Genomic DNA, 19,872 nt, shown 5'->3' with positions numbered 1-19,872 from the left:
TGTGGCTGATATAAGACAATGTCTTTGTTCTTCGGACATACATAGTGAACACTGACAAATTTAAATATAAAAGAGCATAATGTCTGTAACTTGCACTCAAATGATTCAGAAAACTAGTGTATGCATATATTTGTATACACACAGAATGTCTATGCACATAGCTATGTCTGTATACACACATAACATCCTATATAATAAAAGCCTAATATGCTAAGTGTGCAGTCGTCCGGTCATTTGTTCAACCAATCAAAGTGTAATATGCTAATGATATGTTAAGGCTGCTCAACCGTTTGCTATGACATGCACTGACCACCAGGGGGCAGATGCTCAATGCAGAAGCTGCCCCCTGGTGGTCAGTGTGCTCCCACAGAGGGAGTGCCTCTCAGCCAGAAGCTGCACTCATGGCTGACTAGCTCAGCGGTGGTGGTGGGAGCCTCTCTTGCCTCCATGGCAGTCAGACATACCCTGAGGGCTCCCAGACTGTGAGAGGGTGCAGGCCAGGCTGAGGGACCTCCCCCTCCAGTGCACTAATTTCGTGCACCAGGCCTCTATATGTATGTCTATAAACACACCTATGTCTGTATACACATGCATTTTTGTCACTTTTTGAAAGTGACCAAATACTATTTAGTGTCCCATTAACATTTGTGTAGTTTGCCTGTGGCTTCCAGGTCGTAGAGGGAGTGGAGAAGAACCATGGTCAGTGAGCAAATTGCTCTCTTCTTCGTGTCAGTCTGTCAGTCCATACCTCCTTCCTTTTGCGCATCTTTCAAATCTAGTTGCATCCTTTGCAGGCCTTGCCCAGTCTTTCTAATTACATAGGTATGCCTGCTGCGCTGCTTCAAAGGCCCCTTGGCCAGGGCAGGCTCTGTCTTCAAAGACGGTGAGGAGAGTGGCCCATTTGCAGGAAATTGCATGGTTTGGGGGTGATTTTTTTTTTTTTTTACTTTGAACTTGTCAAGTGGAGATTCTTATTTACAAAGTGCTGGTGCTTTGCTGTATGGCCAAATAGTTTAAGACTTTCCATTTATAATTCTGAAGCCTTCTCTCTAACCTACACCAGAAGAAACCTGTAACAGTTTCCCCCATTACCTTTTTTTTTTTTTTTTTTTTTATGTATCAACTGTTCTATCCTGAAGTGCTTTTGTGGACAACACCTTAATTTTGTTGGTTGAGACGTAATATAGTCCTAGTTATGTTAGGAAAGAATTAGTATAGTACTCTTAGTGGCTAATCATCAAAAGTAAACCTTGATTATTTTGCTGTAGCTAAAAGCAGAACAAAGCGGCAGGGAGCAAATTATGAGGGCACAGCCTAATGAAAGAATGTTCTCACAGTTTTAATCATGGTACAGTGCATTTCCCCCCACCCCCTGGGTGCTATCCATATATCTCTTAAGGGAGAAATAGCATGGCTTTTAAAAACAATTGATTTGAGAGAGAAACATCGATTTTTCCCACTCATTTATGCATTCATTGGTTGATTCTGTATGTCCTGTGACCAGGGATCAAACCCACAACCTTGACCTGTTGGGATGAGGCTCTAACCAACTGAGCTACCTGGCAGGGCCAGAAATAGCATGGCCTTTGAAATCAGAGGTCGGAGCTGGATTCACATTTGTCACTAACAAACTTTATGACCTTGGATAGGTTTCTTAAACTCTATGATATGTTTGTTTATTTTGATAAACAGAAATTATAAGTAATAAGCATTACTTTCATAAAGTATGAAATCATGTAGCCTGCAATTTGATACATGGCATGTTCCCCAAAGTTCATTTTCTTTTCTCCCTCCAGCTCATTTTTACCTTCCTCTTTTTCATTTTTTCTTCTGAATAGACAGAATTTTTTTTAGAATAATAATGGTTAAGGAGCTAGATTTCAAAGTAGTTCTAACGTATGAATTGTTGTGAAGTTAGCAAATCAATAAAGCATATACTGAAATCATTTTGAGTTTCGTTAACATATGTTACATATTTTTTTTTAACCAAGTGACCTACATTGAATATAATAATACTTTCACTTATTTTTTTTTTCATCAGAGTCTATTCCTGAATAACTCTTGCATAACAATCTTTGTCAACCCTAAGGGTTTGTTATTGTGTTTTTCATTAAGGCAACTTAAGCAAAATTTTATTATCTTTGTTTGAAGAAACCTTTTTCTAGGACAGTAGCTCACAGAGGGCTCATTCTCAATTTTAAAACAGTGGTCTGACCCCTGGAAGTTTCCACATCTAAAACACATGGGGCCTTTAATCTGGTTAGTTATGACACGGATTCTTCTTCAGGGCTGTGTTTATGACACCAAACAAGCCATCCAGTTTCCTTTCCATTTATTGTTTTAAAATGAAAAGAGTGGAAGAAGCAGGAGTTGGCAAACAAATTTCTATTCTAGGAAATAGGTGGTATGTGAGGGGTGGTTGAATAGCTTGTACATGATGGGAATATACGTTAGATAGACTCCAGCCTATCCCTCCTTCCTTTGAAAAAAAACAACTTGACCTCTGGCTAGGCAGGATGGGGAGACGTTTTCCTATGGGCAGTGGGGTAGGTCAGACACTATTGCACTTATGCGACAGTGTTTAGGAAGTACGCAAAAACTATTTTGGAACAGTGTTAGTATAACAAGTATTTAAGAACTTTATGGAGTAAATACCTGGCTCTGTGAGCCCCTTATTTTTTATATATAAACTAGGGGCCCAGTGAATGAATTCGCGCACCTTGAAAGGAACCGTGGACCGCGAGGCTAGGGTAGGTACAGGGGCTGGTATTGGCCAATCCTCCACGCCCCAGCCCTGGTTCCTTGTCTGCCAGCAGCCCCGCTCCCATGCGCTGACAGTGCCTGCCCCGCTCGCACCTGCTGAAGGCTCAGACTGACTGGGGTTGGTGCCAACAGCGGGTGTGAGCGAGGTGGGCACCGTCAGTGGCTGCAAGTGGCAGCTGCTGCCCCGATTGCCCCTCGGGAGCAGGGGGAGGTGGAGAAGCCCTCAGGGCTGGCAGCCACTGTTCGCACATGCTGATGGCACCAAGCGATTGGGACTGGCACCAGGCACTGGCAGTGGTGTGAACGGTGGCTCCGGCACCAGCAGTGGGTGTGAGTGGGGCCATCGCCAGCAGTGGGTGTGAGAGGTGATTGCCGGCCCCAATCTCCCCTTAGGAGCAGGGGGAGGTGGAGAAGCCCTTAGGGGTGATTGGGACCGGCAGCCACCCGGATGCTGGCAGTGGGTGCAAGCGATGGCTCTGGTACTGGCAGCAGGTGCAAGTGCTGGGAGGGACCATGGCGCATAGGAGCAAAGAATTTTCAGTAACCACCAGAAGCTCACCCTGATGGCAGCAACTGGCACCCCACCTTGGTCTGGTGCCCCCACTCACCTGCTCCACCATTCCACTGCAGCGACACCTGCCATGTTTCATGCATGCCCCCTGGTGGTCAGCACACATGATAACAGCCGGATGTTCAGTTATCCAGTTGTTCCACCGTTTGGTCTATTTGCATAGCAGCCTTTTTATTATATAGGATAATTGGATTATCTCCTTATGTAAACATGCATGATTGTGAACATGGTGGTTTCACAATCTTCAGAAATGTATATATTTAGATTTGCTCATGTTGGAGTTACCATTAGCAACACAGTCTGTCAGCATTTCCATGGGGTCTTTTAAGTATGTTGGGAAAGCCCAAGCCAGCCCTTGGCATGTGTAATCCATACAACACAGCAGTTTCTAGCTACGGCTTATAGGATCGCATGCATTCTAACTAGAAGCTTACTTTTCTTTTGGCATTAGAACAGCTTCCTGGAGTACATTTTTTCTCTTTCACAGATGTAAACAGGTGGCTTATTTTATACAACATAAGATATGATTTTTTCCCTTGTTTTAAAACAACATATATCTTAGGGAAAATGAGCAGTCTCAAACCGTCTCCCCCCAACCCCCCCGATTTTATCAATTAATGTTACTGGTGTCAGCAGTTGCAGAAGCTGAAGAGCCCATGATTCTGGTGGCATATGTTGTCTGCTTTCATAGCTTAGTTTTGTGATGAGAGTGTCCCCCCATCCTCCCCCCCCCTCCCCCGGCACCTATCAGAACTAACAATAGTGTAGGGATGTTCATTAAGATTTGTTTTGTGTCAAAGAGTTTGTAGGAGGGACTAAAGGAATAATTCTTCTAGGGTTTGGCTTCCAGAGTGAGTGTTAATTAGGAAAAATTCATTGTTTAAGGAATTGTATATGCTAAACTGAAGGCTCATGATTGTAATTTTTTTAAATCAGGGTCTATACATAGCTACTTTTTTGTATGTGTGTCTTGTCTTTCTACTTGAATTTGGGTATTAGCCTGTTTCTGAAGAATTTCTGAATTCCGTTTAATTTATTTGAATTCTTTTGCTCTACTTGAGCTCCTCACTCTGGCACCGGCTAGGACAGCCGTGGGCAAACTATGGCCCGCAGGCCGGATCTGGCCCGTTAGAAATGAATAAAACTAAAAAAAAAAAAAGACCGTACCCTTTTATGTAATGATGTTTACTTTGAATTTATATTAGTTCACACAAACACTCCATCCATGCTTTTGTTCCAGCCCTCCAGTCCAGTTTAAGAACCCATTGTGGCCCTCTAGTCAAAAAGTTTGCCCACCCCTGGGCTAGGAGGTGACTGACTCTTGATCAGTGCATAGAACTGGCATGTCACAGTGTGATTTAGCGCCTCTCTGAGTGCTGAGCCCTGAGGACCAGGGCCTGATGGTGCTGATAGAAAGCACTGGAGTCCCTTTTATCTTTTTTTTTTTTTAATATATTTTATTGATTTTTTACAGAGAGGAAGGGAGAGAGATAGAGTTAGAAACATCGATGAGAGAGAAACATCGATCAGCTGCCTCCTGCACATCTCCCACTGGGGATGTGCCTGCAACCCAGGTACATGCCCTCGACCGGAATCGAACCTGGGACCTTTTAGTCCGCAGGCCGATGCTCTATCCACTGAGCCAAACCGGTTTCAGCAGCACTGGAGTCTCTTACATTGCAATTGATGTGCATTCAGAAGCTCTGGGGCATCTGTGGCTCTCACCACCAGATGTGCAACCTACATCTGCTTCAGCTGCTTACGTTTAGGGTGAACTGTGTTGAAGGAATACTGCTTTGTCTCAAGGTAAAATGTGTTGAACCAAAGTTATTTTCCTCTAATGTTTGTAATGATTGTTTGTTTTGGTACTTGCTTTCAATCTCCTTTAGGTTTTTTTTTTTGAAGTTTTTATCTTGAAATTTAAAAAAATATATATTTTTATTGATTTCAGAGAGGAAGGGGGAGGGAGAATGAGATAGAAACATCAATGATGAGAGAGAATCATTCATCAGCTGCCTTTTGCATTCCCCCTACCGGGGATGGAGCCTGCAATCTGGGCATGTTCCCTGACCAGGAATTGAACCACGACCTCCTGATTCATAGGTTGACGTTCAACCACTGAACCACACTGGCCAGGACCTTGAATTTTTTAAATTTTATTTTTCTACTAGAGGCCTGATGCACGAAATTCGTGCAAGGACCTTGGCCCCCGCTGCTGTGGCAGCCACCTCTGCCTTGGTCCCCACCCATCGTGGTGGCCAAGGGCCTCTGCCACCTCTGCTTTGGCCCCTGCCTGCTGTGGCTTTGTCCAGAAGGAAGGACGTCTGGTCTAATTAGCATATTATGCTTTTATTATTATAGATTACAGTTTACATTCAGTATTTATTTTGCATTGGTTATAGGTGTACAGCACAGTGGTACAACCAAATACTTCACAAAATGTTCCTTCTGATATTTCCAATACCCGCCTGGCACCATATGTACAATCTCCTCCAGTTTTGCAGACTGTCTTGGATGTTGATGATATGTGTGATTTGTTCAATGAAAAGCAGAATGTTTAGCATGTTCTTGATAGATCTGATGTGCCCTCAAATAGACACATGTAAGACTCTATCCACATTTATTTTGCAACCATATCTTGGTTCATCTTTCCTTGATCTACAATTATTGAGTATTCTGGGCTTCCCTGGGATATCTTAGTTAAATCAGACTTGAAGTTTTCTGCTTTCCCATGTTGTGTGCAAAGTATCCTGTCCAGTGAGCCACACTATGGCCATGGTTAATTGTGATTGTAAATGTACTTCTGAGGTGTGCCCATCTATAAAGATTGTGGCTCAAATGGTGCTGGCACTGCAGAGTAATTAATTAAAAGTGTATAATTATGATAATTTTCTTCATGTTTTTAAAAAAATCTTTATTGAAAGTATTACATATGTCCTGTTTTTTCTCCCATTAACCCCTTGTAGCCCGCCGCTAGCACCCCCCCTTTTCCCCCTCCCCCTGCCTCAGGCCTCCACCACCCTGTTGTCTGTGTCCATGGGTTATGCATATGTGCATACACATTCTTAGGTTGATCTTTACCCACCCACCCTCACCCTCCCTTCCTCTGAGATGCCACAGTCTGTTCCATGCTTCTGTGTCTCTGGATCCATTTTGTTCAACAGTTTATTTTATTCATTAGATTCCACATATGAGTGAGATCATGTCATACTTGTCTTTCTCTGACTGGCTTATTTCACTTAGCATCATACTCTCCAGGTCCCTCCATACTTCTTTTTTACTATTGCACATGTTTTGTTTTAGAAGATAGTAGCACTTCATGTATTAAAAAATAAATCTGTGACTTTATTAACTCTCTTCCTTCATATTTTAAAATCTCCTAGTAGCTTAATTTGAGTTTTCGTAGGCGAAGCAAAATCACCCTATTAAAGACCTTTAATCCTGTTGTCATTAACAATATTCATTTCTAGAGATGATTTCCATATTTTGAGGGACTTGTAGATTTTTAGAAATATTATTTTCTTCAGGCTTCATTCCTGATTAACATATTTTAGGTGCGTAAAATGGTATTATTAACTAATAACATTTTCAAACCAATTAATAATGGATTTTTTAAAAAATTTATCCTTATTGTTGAAAGTACCCCCTTTCCCCCCATTAGCTCCCTCCATCCACACCCTTGCCCCCGCCCGCCCCCCCCCCCCGCCTTTACCATAATAATGGATTTTTCAAAACTAGTACTTGGAGGTTAGTTTTGTAAGCTTTTTATCTGAAAGTATTATCTATTGAAGAACTTATGAGAAAAGAAGAAAAGATTGAGAAAATAATTGTTTAATTATAAAAGTTCTATAATTTTGGAGTTTTTGGTACATTTATCCTTTTTATGCTCAAAATTTTTTCTAGATTAAATTCATGTTCATTTAGTCCTCTAAAACTTTAATGGACATGTAGAATTGTATCTCTGTTTATTAACATTGTTAATTTTAACATTTATTTTCTGTCTAGGGCATGATGGTGAACATCTAGAATGTTAAAATTTGTTGTCGGTATCAAAGATCAGATTATGGTGATAGTTTCTATAAATACTTATAATTTAATATGAAACTAAGCAAAATGTCCTGAGATAGGCATTTCTCATTTTGGTCAAATTTTGTGTGGCTCAATTCATGGCCTTGATTGCTTAGTTGAGTTTGAGCGTGGTGGTACACATGATTACAGGATTGTATTTTTACCCCAATGTTGCCAAGCTCTAGTGGGAGAATCTATGCCCAAGTTGATTTGTATAAGATCCAACATGCAAGTTCCTATTATTGGTGCCACAGATAGGGTTTTGGTTTTTAATTATAGGTCTTGAATTTAGAATTGGGCAGAGACAAACATTAGCAATTTTATGATAAGCTGGATCAGTGAAGTTCATAGCGATTATTAATTTTTAAAAATCTGTTGAACTTGTAATGTTATCTAACCAGCAAATATGGAGTAAGGCTACGATGCCAGCTGCCCAGTGTTCAGTCCCATTATTTTCAATATGAGAAATCTGTGCCTTCTGTCAGGAATGGATGCCCTCACTTAGAAGGAATTTAGATTTCTTCTTGCTTGGCCAGGGCTAACTCCAGAAACAGGGGAGCACTTTTTAAAAGTGTTAGGATTATATTAGAAACAGATGGGCATGCAGCACCTACACAGAATGCTCTCTGGAATAACTGAATTTGATTTAACAAAGGATCAAACTTAAAATACCAAGATTCATAAAACAAAAACAAACTCACTTTGCAATTTAAGAGGAGTCAAAAGTAAAAATTTCTACTAACGTCATTTTTCTCACTTGATGCTCTTGTTGGTGACATAGGTATTGTCACCTGGTTTCTGCCTCATCATTTGTCTTGTTTTCTATATCCACACATTCCTTTGGAAATATGCGTGGATTTGTGTTAATACCATTAAACATGATTTTGAGGATTTTTCATGTTTTGAGTGATATAGTTCATCTTTAGAATTTTGGGTGGGTCTAGTTTTAGAACAGTGTTTTGGTTGGAATGATGAGGCTCTGGGTCTCAGCAGGCTTTAGGGTAGGAAAAGTTGAAGCTTACAGAGAGAGCAAATAAACATGTCATCTGAGCTGGGAATTAAGATCTGTTTATTCACCTGCACACTTGAATTAAATCTCAAAGCAATAGGCAGAGCCATTTGACTTACTACGATCCTGACAAAATAAATTACCTTGATCATGTTTAAAGGTCTATTCTTGCCTGACTTTAGATACAGAGATTGGTGTAGTCACCATATTACAGGTGAAGAAGCTTTTGTTAAATTGTTAAGTTATTGATTTACAGCAAGGAGGCTACTAGGGTACTAGACACTGGGCATGGTTAGTTAAACTAAAAAGTCTATTTGAGGTTTGGAGCATGAAGCTTCAAATTGCAAATCCTGCCCTTCAGCATTGAGGAGCACTGTTAATGACTCAAGAAGATTGGGGGAGAGGAAGAGAGAGCACTTAGGTGGGGTGTGGCTCACGTCATGACGGTTTAAGAGAACTCTTCATCTGTAGGGTTATAAAGATATCTAAGATAGAGACTCAGGTAAGTATTCCCTAATTCATTTTCATTAAGCCAGTCAAGGTTCAAGTAAATAAAGCAATGCTTTTAATGATTTAGGAATACCTTTAAAAAATGTGAAGAACAATTTGTTGACTCTGAAAGCTTTGTGATCAAGATGAAAGTTGGCATCTGATACATAAAAACAGAACAAAACAAAAAGCCTATCATTTGTGTTGATTCTCCTAGTTCTGTAATTCTCTGTTCTCCTATGGAGTGTGATTTATGGTGATAAAGAGCCTCTTGGGTTAACTTCTGAACTGAAAGTAAGTACGGTTTCAGCTTTAGATTGTGATGACTGTGGTCCAGAGAACCTTCGTAAACCTGCTGCTATGTGTGTAGATCTTCCAAAGCCTCTCTTTACTTATGAAGCTAAGTTTGGGATTTGGGTAACCTTGATATTGACTTTTCAAATCTATAGTTAAACTGAAGATCAGAAAGCGGTCAGCAAACTCCTCCTAGACATGTTCCTACTTAAAGGCTTTCTCTTTCTCAAAAGAGTCATAAATTACTTCTCCAAATGTCATGCCATGGGGCCTTTCTACTTGAGGCGGGCTCTGTTCTTAGACAACCTTGAAAGTTACAATGAGTTGGGTTCTCCCCAGTTTCCATCTCCTCTGCTAAAGCCATTTCATCCATCATTCAGCGACTGGATATTCCCAGTTCTGTCCCTCTCACTCAGCCTTCTGCACCTACCCACTCCTCTCCCCAGTCTTACCCCTTTCTTACACGGAGAAGTTGAGCTGTATCCCAGTTTTTGAAACTTACAGGCTCACTCCTTACATCCTGCTCAGAACACCAATAGCAATATTAGAATAAAACCTTTCAGAAGGCAGCTGGAGAGATTGTAAATAGTAGAGGCTATTTTCAGATAGTTGAAAATGCTCTATAAACAGACCATAATGATCTCAGAGTAAGGTGTAACAGAAACCCTTAAATAAGTATAAAAGCAGAAATAGAGTGTAGAGTGAAGTAGAGAGAGGTGGGTGGGGGTTGGGTTGCCCTAAGTAGATCTAAGTGAGAAAAGGAATAAGGGCCTGGTTATGAGACTAGTGAACTCACAAGGATGAGGGTTGGAATTAAGTCACTAGTAGGAGACATTATCATGAAAGCTAGAGGAGAAAGGAAACTTTCGGCAGTGACTCAAGCTACCAGAGTTGTGAGAACCAGGAGCTGAGAATGGGGTCTTACTGAGGATTAGGAAAGTGGTTGTGGTCTTTGGAAATGCGGTGTTTGGGATAATTGATGGGTGGTCGTGGTAAGTAGAGGCAGCAGATAAAACCGATGCTTTAAAGAATATCAGAGTGATATTGATCTGGTTCATCACTATGAAAAGATGTTCACAACTTAACTGAAATTGAGCAAGTTATGTAAAGTCTGATCACAGTGATGAAAAAATACAAATTACACATTGCATATATATGCATACATAATATAAAGGGTTATCTGGAAAGTTTGCCAAATTTTATTAGGAATTATTGCCGAGGAGGCGAGTTTTCATCTGAATGGATTATTTCTTCCTCCACTATGACAGATTTTAAAAATAAGGCAGTAAATGAGAAATAATTTGGGAAGGGTAAATAGGTTTGCAAGCAAGAGAATGTCCATGAAATAGATTCAATATGCAGAGAAAAGCAGTTGAACAATTGATAGAACAAAGTTTTGGAATAGATGGGAAAAAGTAGATCTCAGTGGCTAATTCAAGATCTTTTATTCAGTTGAGTTTATTGGGGTGACGTTGGTTTGCAAAACCATACAGGTTTCAATTGTACTACTCAATAAAACATCATTCGCACACTGCATTGAGTGCCATCGCCTCCGATCAATGATTCTCTCTCATCATTGATATTTCTATCTCTCTTTTCCTCTCCCTTCCTCCCTAAAATCAATACAAATATTTATAAAAAATAATAATATTGAATGTAAACTGTAGTTGAGCAGTAAAAATTTTCAATAGAATTTTTAAAAATTAAAAATGTATTTTATTGGATTAATATTAGAAATAAATAACAAGATGGGAGAATTGGATGAAGGTGGTCAAAATATACAAACTTCCAGTTATAAGTACTTGGGATGTAATTAATATATAATGTGATGACTATAGTTAACACTGCTGTACAGTATATTTGAAAATTGTTAATAAAAGAGATCCTAAAACAAAACTATATATATATATATATATATATATATATATATATATATATATATATATATTTTAATGGTCCTGATCCTGGTCCTGAGTGCCTTTATTGATCCCTTCCCTGGGAGGTAGACTAAGCCCTGGTTTTGGGATCTCCCTGGAAGAGAGGCTATAAGGCCAAATCAAGGTCAAAAGCGGGGGAGAGCATCTTATGAAACTGCAGTCTATATGGATTTGCTACAAGTAGCTATAGGTAGATTGGATGTTGAATCCTTATAAGAAAAGGAAGTGTGTGGTATACAGTGTATTTTGTTGTATTGCTACTAGTATGAATACTTATTGCTTGATTTTTTTTTAATGTAATAAAGATTATATGTAGAGCAAATAGAACATAGTCTCAAAGCTAAAAGTTTCAATAATGGATGAGTTTTCTATTCCTTCTCTTATGTCTTTCTTTTGTAGGTTAACCCAATAAAATGAAGTCACTGTGACATTATATATCTTGTTATATTTATGACCTTGCTTGGTATGGTAATAACTAAAATTATGTAAATTTTTTACATTTTAGAAATTATACTGGGATTTCAAATTGTATCATTTCTGAATTTTATATCAGGACTAGAAACAGTATTTTGTTTCTTTTTCAATTACTAGGTGTAGTGAACTTCCTAAAGCTCATATATCAATTATCAGATGCTATTTCTACACTTACTTACTGGTAGTACTATCCACATAATCTTTCCAATAAGACATTTCTGTTTTGTTTTGTGTGTGTGTGTTTTTAAAAAACAACATAAAAATAAAGATTAGGTGAGAATTCAATATAGTTTATGAATCTTCAAATGTGATGAAATTATAAGTAACTACATCATCCTTAAAGTTATTGTGTATAACATATTGTATTATAATTTACTTATAAATTATACACATTATTTATAAAAATGCATAGGTCTTAAATGCACAGTTTGCTGAGTTTTGCAAATACAGGATGGGGCAAAAGTAGGTTTAAAGTTCTTTATATGGGAAATAATACACTAGTGAATAAATAATGATACAAGAATAAACTGTTTTTTCTTTTACCTACTTTTGCCACAGCCTTTATATATGTTTTTTAACGTATATCTAATCAAGATTAGAACATTTCCATTACCTCCTGCAGTGGGTTAAATAGTCCCCCAAAGACCCCCAGCTCTTAATTCACGTCCACCTGGAACCTCAGAATGTGCCCTTATTTGAAGACAGTGGCTTTGAAAATATAGTGAAGGTAAAGATGAGTATGAGATCATACTGGGTCCAGGTTGGGAAACAGGAAAGGATACATACAGTTATGTAGGGAAGGCACATGTGAAGATGGAGGCAGAGACTGGAATGATGCTGCCACAAGCCAAGGAACTCCTGGGGCCACCAGAAGAGGCAAGGAGTCCTTTCTGGGGGCCCTCGGAGGAATCTGGCCCTGCTGACACCTTGATTTCAGACTTCCAGTCTACAGGGCTGAGAGAATAAATTCCTGTTGTTGAAGCCACACCTTGTGGTAATATGTGAAGGCAGCTTTAGCAAACTAATATACCTACCAAAAATCCCACCATAGCCCTTTCCAGTTAGTCCCCAATCCTCAAAGGCATTAGTCACCATGGATTAGCTTTATGGGCCCTTGATATCAATATAAATAGAATTATTACAACAAACACTTATTTTTCCTTTTGGTCTCACTTCTTTTGCTCCACAAAATGCATATGAGTTTCATTTATGTTTGTGGTTATACTGATAATTTAATCCTTTATATCATTAAAATTCATATTAAGAATACTAGAGGCCCGGTGCACAGATTTGTGCACTGGTGGTGGGGGCGGGGGCATGGCCTGCGGGAATTGGCCTCCTGTGGGAGTACCACTTATCCTGGTCAGCCAAGCAGTGCTCCCACTGTGGGAGCGCACTGATCACCAGGGGGCAGCTCCTGCGTTGTGCGTCTGCCCCCTGGTGGTCAGTGCACATCATAGCAACTGGTCGACCAGTCGTTCTGGTCATTCTGCCATTCAGTCGCTGGGCTTTTCTATATATAGATACCACAATTTTCAAATGTTTACAGACATTTGGATTGTTACTTCCTACTCGTTTTTGATACATTTATTATATCTGTTTGTAGCCACCCCTGGTTTATAAGTTATGCATTATTCTTTTTGTACTTGCTATTTGGAGTTTTAGCAAGTACATTTAATTTTACAAAGTTTAATTTATATTGGTCTTCCTCACTCATAATAACAGAAACTTTAATTGCTTTAACTTTGCTTCCCTCAAGTCTTCCATTCTATTGCTGTTGAATATAAAACATGTATTACTTTTAAACCCTGAGGCTTAATCATTGTTTTTGAAATTGTTACTTTTATAGGTACACCACCATTTTTCTCAAGTGGTTTGATCATTATTGATTATTACCGTCTACTTCCTTCTGGGTTCCATTTTATTTTCCCCAATGTATACAGTTTATTAGTCCTTTTAGTGAGCGTTTCTGATTAATAAGTTCTTTGCCTTTATTTTGGCCTCATTCTTCCACTATCATTTAACTGCTTATAGAATTATAGTTTGAGAATTTTCCCCCAGCCTGTTGCAGATAAGATTCCACTAACTACCTAACATTGTTTCTAATGAGGAGTCTGCTAAAAGTCAATTTTTTATTCGTTTCTAGGTAATCTGTTCCCTCTGGTTTGATTTCCTTCTTTAAATATCAATAGGCTATGTTCAGATGCCAACTTCTGTTTGCTGATCTGCTCAGAACTCTGATTTTATCATCAAATAATTCATGTATTTCTTTAATTCTGGAAACTAATTGGCCATGATCATTTTGAATATTATGTCTTATTCTCTTTATTTGATTTTGCAATACCAAATAATCATGTTTTGGAGCTTTACTATTTTTTTTTCTTTCATGCGTCTTACCCTTTTTACATTTCTGCCTTTATTTTGTTGTGTGCTTCAGTTCTTTAAACCTGTTTTCCAGTTAGCTCCCTCTCTTCTACTTTGCCATTTAATCTGTCAGCTCTAGAGTTTTCATCACTTTCTAATTTTTGCACATTATTTTATGATATTCTGTGATTTCCAGTCCTTATTTTATCTCTTCAAATATCCTAAAGATACTCATTTAAGTCTTTTTTAGATTGTTCTGTTATTTCTGACTCTTTTTTTTTTCTGTTTGCCTAATAAGTTTGTTGTCTCTCTGAAAAATCTTCGTAGAAAATTGGGATTTGGTTTATCAGCTCTCAGAAGCCCGTTCCTGAGCTCTGAGGAAGCTTGCTTTCTTCTGAGCTACCCAATCTTTCTTCGGGGCAAAAGACATTTTGGGATGGTTCCACCTCTTCCTTTTAACTTCTTTCTTAGGCTTCTTCTCATAGACTGGATTCTCTCGTATAGCAGCATGAGCTTTCTTATACATCTCTTCCATCATGTCTGGAGTTATGTTGTTCTTTATGTATGGAGAGAACTGTTTCTTGTAAGCATCTTCATCTTCTTCCATTAGATAACGCATATAATCTGCAACATTTTGACCCATGATGTGCTTCTGATGTACTTCTGCATTGAATTCCTTGCTTTCTGAATCATAACCAGGGAATTGTTTGGTACTGTGAGAGATAGATAGGCTTCCATCCACAGCTCCCAAAAACTTTATTTCCAGTAGTAGTTCTGGCAAGCCCTGCATCCAAATAGCAGGTGAAGGCACCAGGTTGACCATCAATGCTTTCCACATTGTATTCATGTCCAGTCACCTCTACCTGGCCTTCATAGATCTTGCCCAGGCCAAACCTATTGAGAAGCCTGCAGGCCAGCAGCAGGCCAGTATAATACGCTGCAGCATAACTTGTCAGGCCAGCCTTCACACCATACTTTGGGAGTTCATGAGCATAAGCTGCACAAACTATCATATCTCCTTCTATACAAGCATAAGCAATATGACAGTGATATCTCTGTTGGTTACACGAACTATCATCCTGTATTTATTTTTATCCTGGATTACCAAGTGTTTCTGGGCATAGTAATCGGTTTTAACCTCTCATCATCTTCTGAATTTCACTTGGTATCTCTCGAGGTAGGCCTTATTCTATTTTTTTAAATGCTCTGAAAGCTACTTTATTTATTTATTTTCAATATATTTTATTGATTTTTTACAGAGAGGAAGGGAGAGGGATAGAGAGAAACATTGATGAGAGAGTAACATCGATCAGCTGCCTCCTGCACACTTTCTACTGGGGATGTGCCCACAACCCAGGTACATGCCCTTGCCTGGAATCGAACCTGGGACCCTTGAGTCCGCAGGCTGACGCTCTATCCACTGAGCCACACCGGTCAGGGCAGTAGGCCTTATTCTTGACAACTTTCACAAACCCCATCCTGCAGAAGAGAGACCCACGGTCGCGGCTCACCACAGACCTGTAGGCCTCGCCTAACGCCTCTGACTCTTTAGGGGTGACATCTCTCTCTCACCAAGACTGATGACTCTACCTCACAGCAGTTTGCCTGTATGTGTGACTTGTTCATTTTGTTAAGGTGGTTTTCCATGAAAGCCCCAGGTCTCAGGATTGTAAAAAATTTAAGGTAGTTTCAGATTTCTTTCTTCTTCTTTTTCTTTTTTTTCTTTTTTTTTTTTGGTGGGTTTTACTAGATTTGGACAAGTTTATATGTTAACCTCTTGACTCGGGCGCTCTATACCACATCGATCATTTGGGCTCGGAGCCCACTCTTGGATGTCTGGCAGATGTGGGTACTTATTTCTCATGGGTTACATTTTCCCTCTTGTCTGCTCGCCCTCCAAGTGCCCCTAATCCAGGGTTGGAATCTTCTCTGGACAGTTGGAGTGGGAGCTTCTAGGATTGTTTCATGGATAAACAGCCCTCACAACTCCAGCTCTTCACGTGCACATTTCTTGGTCTGGATTCAGGACCTTGCCATGAGGTCTTCCTCTGTCTGGTCTAACATCTCCACAAGCCAGTCCGTTTGAACTTCTGGCCACGACTCTGAGTTTCCTCTCTGTTTCTAACTTTGGCTGTGCATTAATCATTTTCTTGGGAGTCGCAGAGGTTATTTTGTTTGGATTTTCTATGTGATGAAAATAAAGGAACAAGAGATACTTGTCTACACAGCGTATCGTATTGACCAGCCTCATCCAGTTTACATTTAAACATGCTTTCTGTTTGTTTGTTTTTCTTTTACAGCTAGTTATGTATCAAATCCCACTTGCAAGGGTTGCTTGTCTTGTTCAAAGGACAATGGGTGCAGCCGATGTCAACAGAAGTTGTTCTTCTTTCTTCGAAGAGAAGGCATGCGCCAGTATGGAGAGTGCCTGCATTCCTGCCCATCAGGCTACTATGGGCACCGAGCCCCAGATATGAACAGATGTGCACGTGAGTAGTTGGCTTTTATCTACCCTCTTTTACTGTTTATGCAACTTAGGGAGGTTAAGTTGAAATTTTTTACTACAACAAGGATATATCTTTAATATGCAAATATTAAAGAAATAATGTAAACTTCAAAATTGGGGTGAGGTAAGAACACTTTACATATATCTTTTGTGGAGAAATATATTGCACACACTTTTTAAAGATTATCTAAGTAATTATAACAGTCATCTCAATACATAAGCTGATTAGGCAGGTCTTTGTAAGGCTTATGGAGCATTTAAAAAAAAAGAAGAAGAAAAGGAACTTAGATACCTTTTTTTACTGGGAACGTTTTTTCCAGTTTACCCCACAGTATTTGTAGCTTATTTTCCCTCTTTTGCCTGAGTTTGTAATACCTTATTTAGTCTAATGTTACTTTAATACATTCATTTTGAAGTTCTGTAAAGCACCATGACTGATAAAAGATATAACTAAAATATTTCGTTTACTTCAAAGTATTCTAACTTTAACAACTCCAAAAAAAGCTTATTAAGAAATGGCATTTTTACATACATATATGGGAATGCAGGTGCAATGTTTCATCTTTTAATCCAAAAATCATTCATAGAATACTACAAACATAGAAATTAGAGTTTAAAAAAGGAATGAGATATCAAAGGAACATCCATTTCTTCAAAGGAGTTCAAATTCTAGGGAATAGAGGGGATAAGGGGAACATGGAGTGAAATGAAAGGTGGGTAAGAAGTTTGATCATAATTTAATACACTGTGCTAATCAGCAGGCAACCAGTGTGCTATGGGAGTGATTTAATGATCTCCCATTAACACACTGTGTATATGACTATCAAACTAGTTGAGCTCTTTGGATAAGAAGAGAGTTTGAATTGTATCATCCAACTATAATATTATTTTGGACAGAGGCAGAACTAGTGGAGGGGAGGTTAAGTAGATTCTAGGAAGAAGGAACCACACATGTAAAAATAATGTGTTTGGCATTTTGGTAAAGCATCTTGTCCTACATTGCTGGACCTTGGTTGTCCTTAGTCCCTGCTCATTAAATGTCTTGTGTGCCCTCAAATCACTATGACAAGCAAAAATGTCCCCAAACATTTCCAGACACCTAGGAAAGCAGTACCATCTTTGAATGAGAACCATTGAGCAGTATGTGCTTAATGGGGAGTGTGGTTGGAATTTGGGATGGAAAGTGGAGTTTGAGTGCAATTAATAAAGGCCTTGAGTACCATGAGAAGAGATCTGGATATTTTCGGAGGGTTCTGAGCCGGCAGTGGACTGAAGAAATTGTTTTAAGATAATTCTGGCAGAAGTGAGGGAGATGAATGAATTGGAGAAGAATAGAAAGTAGAGGAAGGGTACTTTAACAATCAAGAATTGGAAATAGTGTTCTGATGAAAGGTTTGTGGGTAATGAATTCCAGAGACTTTAAAAATAGTCAATGGAATACTACTTGGCCATTAAAAAAAAGGAAAATTTACCTTTTGCAACAGCATGGATGAACCTGGAGATAATTATATAAACTGAAATAAGCCAGAGAGAGACAAATATCTTATGATCTCACTTATATATGGAATATAATGAACAACATAAACTGATGAACAAAATAGAAACAAGGAACAGACTGACAACTGTCAGAGGAGAAGGGGGGTTAGGGAGCTGGATGAAAGAAGGTGAAAAGATTAAGCAAAAAAAACATGTATATCACATGACGACACAGACAACAGAGTGGTGATAGCCAGAGAGAAAGGGGGTGGGGGTAGGTGAAGGTGGGCAAAGTGGGGGAATATGGGGACAGAAAGAGACTTTGCTTGGAGAGATGGGCACACAATGCAGTGTGAAGAAGATATTTTATTGAGTTGTACATTTGAAACCTGTATAGTTTTTCAAACCAATGTCACCCCAATAAATTCAATTAAAAATAAAAATAAAATAAAAATAGTCAATGGGACTTAGTAACTAATTTGACAGAGTGAAGAAAGAAAATTAAATTTGATCCTATGGTTTCTGGCTAAGGTGACTAAGTGAATAGTTTTGCCATCAGCACAGATAGGAATATATAGGCTTAGAGAAAATTGGCACCTACTTCCATTTCATGAAATTGTTTTACATTAATAACTAGAGGAGGCATAACTCCCAACAAGTATCAATAGACTGGCTAGTTTTGGGGTTTTTTTAATCCTCACCTGAGGATATTTTTCCATTGATTTCTTATAGAGAATGGAAGAGAGAGGGAAAGACAAAGAGAAATATTGATGTGTGAGAAACACATTGATTGGTTGTCTCTTGCACGTGCCCTGACCAGGGCTCAGGCCAGGGAGGATCCTGCAACCCAGGCACGTGCCCTTGACTAAAATGGAACTAAGACCCCTTGGTCCACAGGCTGATGCTCTATCCACTGAGCAAAATGGCTAGGGCTAGATTGGCTAATTTTTGCAAAGAATTACCTTATCCTTATGCTGTATGATTTTGGCTACCTAGTTATTTGTCTTTTATAGTTTTTGAACTGCATAGGAGAATGGGTTCATCTTAGCACATTGCGTACCGCATAGAAATCTCTAAGACATACGCCAGGGGCCGCACGTTTTTGGGCAAACTGCACGTTATTTAAAGCATCATAATGCACTTTAGGTGTTGTTTTTCAATAATTATAACATTTTTATTTACAAAAACAATTAAACAATTAAAGTTCCTGGTACTTTTTTAACGTATGGTACTGCGTAAAACATTTTCCTCTATGAAGAGGGACCAAACAAAATTTACGTAAGTATCTAGATTCGCTCCTTTTTCCATGGGCGTGAAAAACGAGAACACTCGTGAGCGGTCCTTAACAGATGGCGCAAGAAACACGCGAAAACTCCTGAGCGGTACGAAATGTGTTAAAACGGATTCCTACTTAGATTGCTTTAGACCACTTTGCAGGGATTTGAGTTCACGAATATTCTGTGTGGTTTTTTGTTTTAGACTTTTAGTGCACAAGGAAGGTGAGGCAAGAATGTAAATAGCTCCTGAAATTTATCTCAAGTTCTAGGTGTAGCATTTTACATACTGTGTATGGATGATAGGGTGGCCATCTAATGTGTCACTCAACTTGGGACATTGGGGAGTGCAAGGTGCTGCTCTTAAAACTATGCAGGGACATAGGGTGTAAAACAACAGTCTGGGCAAACTAATGCGGACGGTTACTCAACAATACTTATAGTATATCATAGGGTCTTCCTTAGAGAGATGCTCCCATGTCGGGGTTAACAGGCACAGTTTGGCTTTGTTGATCCGTTTTCTCAGAAATGGAGAGGGAACAGTGACTGAAAATCAGCCTTGAAAAGGTATCTGTGTGTGAGAATGGTTTGCCAGAGCTGTCCTTACTGTGAGTGAAGGCAGCCAATGTTGCCGTTACTGACCTGGA

At 39.2% G+C, this 19,872-nt stretch overlaps 1 protein-coding gene and 1 pseudogene across 2 annotated transcripts in view; one reads left to right on the top strand and one right to left on the bottom strand.

The window, feature by feature from the left end:
* The window catches only part of RSPO2 (R-spondin 2), a 141,761-nt gene that overhangs the window by 58,551 nt on the left and 63,338 nt on the right, over window positions 1–19,872 (top strand). The window contains exon 2 of the mRNA XM_081110936.1: window positions 16,270–16,458. Within this exon, the coding sequence (XP_080967062.1) occupies window positions 16,270–16,458 (189 nt within the window). The remainder of the gene's footprint in view (window positions 1–16,269; window positions 16,459–19,872) is intronic.
* Window positions 14,316–15,447, bottom strand: LOC308533587 (large ribosomal subunit protein uL18-like; annotated as a pseudogene). The gene is made up of 2 exons: window positions 15,424–15,447; window positions 14,316–15,158 (listed from the first exon to the last, which is right to left on the bottom strand). The product of its transcript is annotated as a large ribosomal subunit protein uL18-like (transcript).

This window comes from Myotis nattereri (genome assembly GCF_964212035.1).
Source record: "Myotis nattereri genome assembly, chromosome: 17".
Classification (NCBI taxonomy): domain Eukaryota; kingdom Metazoa; phylum Chordata; class Mammalia; order Chiroptera; family Vespertilionidae; genus Myotis; species Myotis nattereri.
This window is presented reverse-complemented; position numbering and strand designations above follow the sequence as displayed.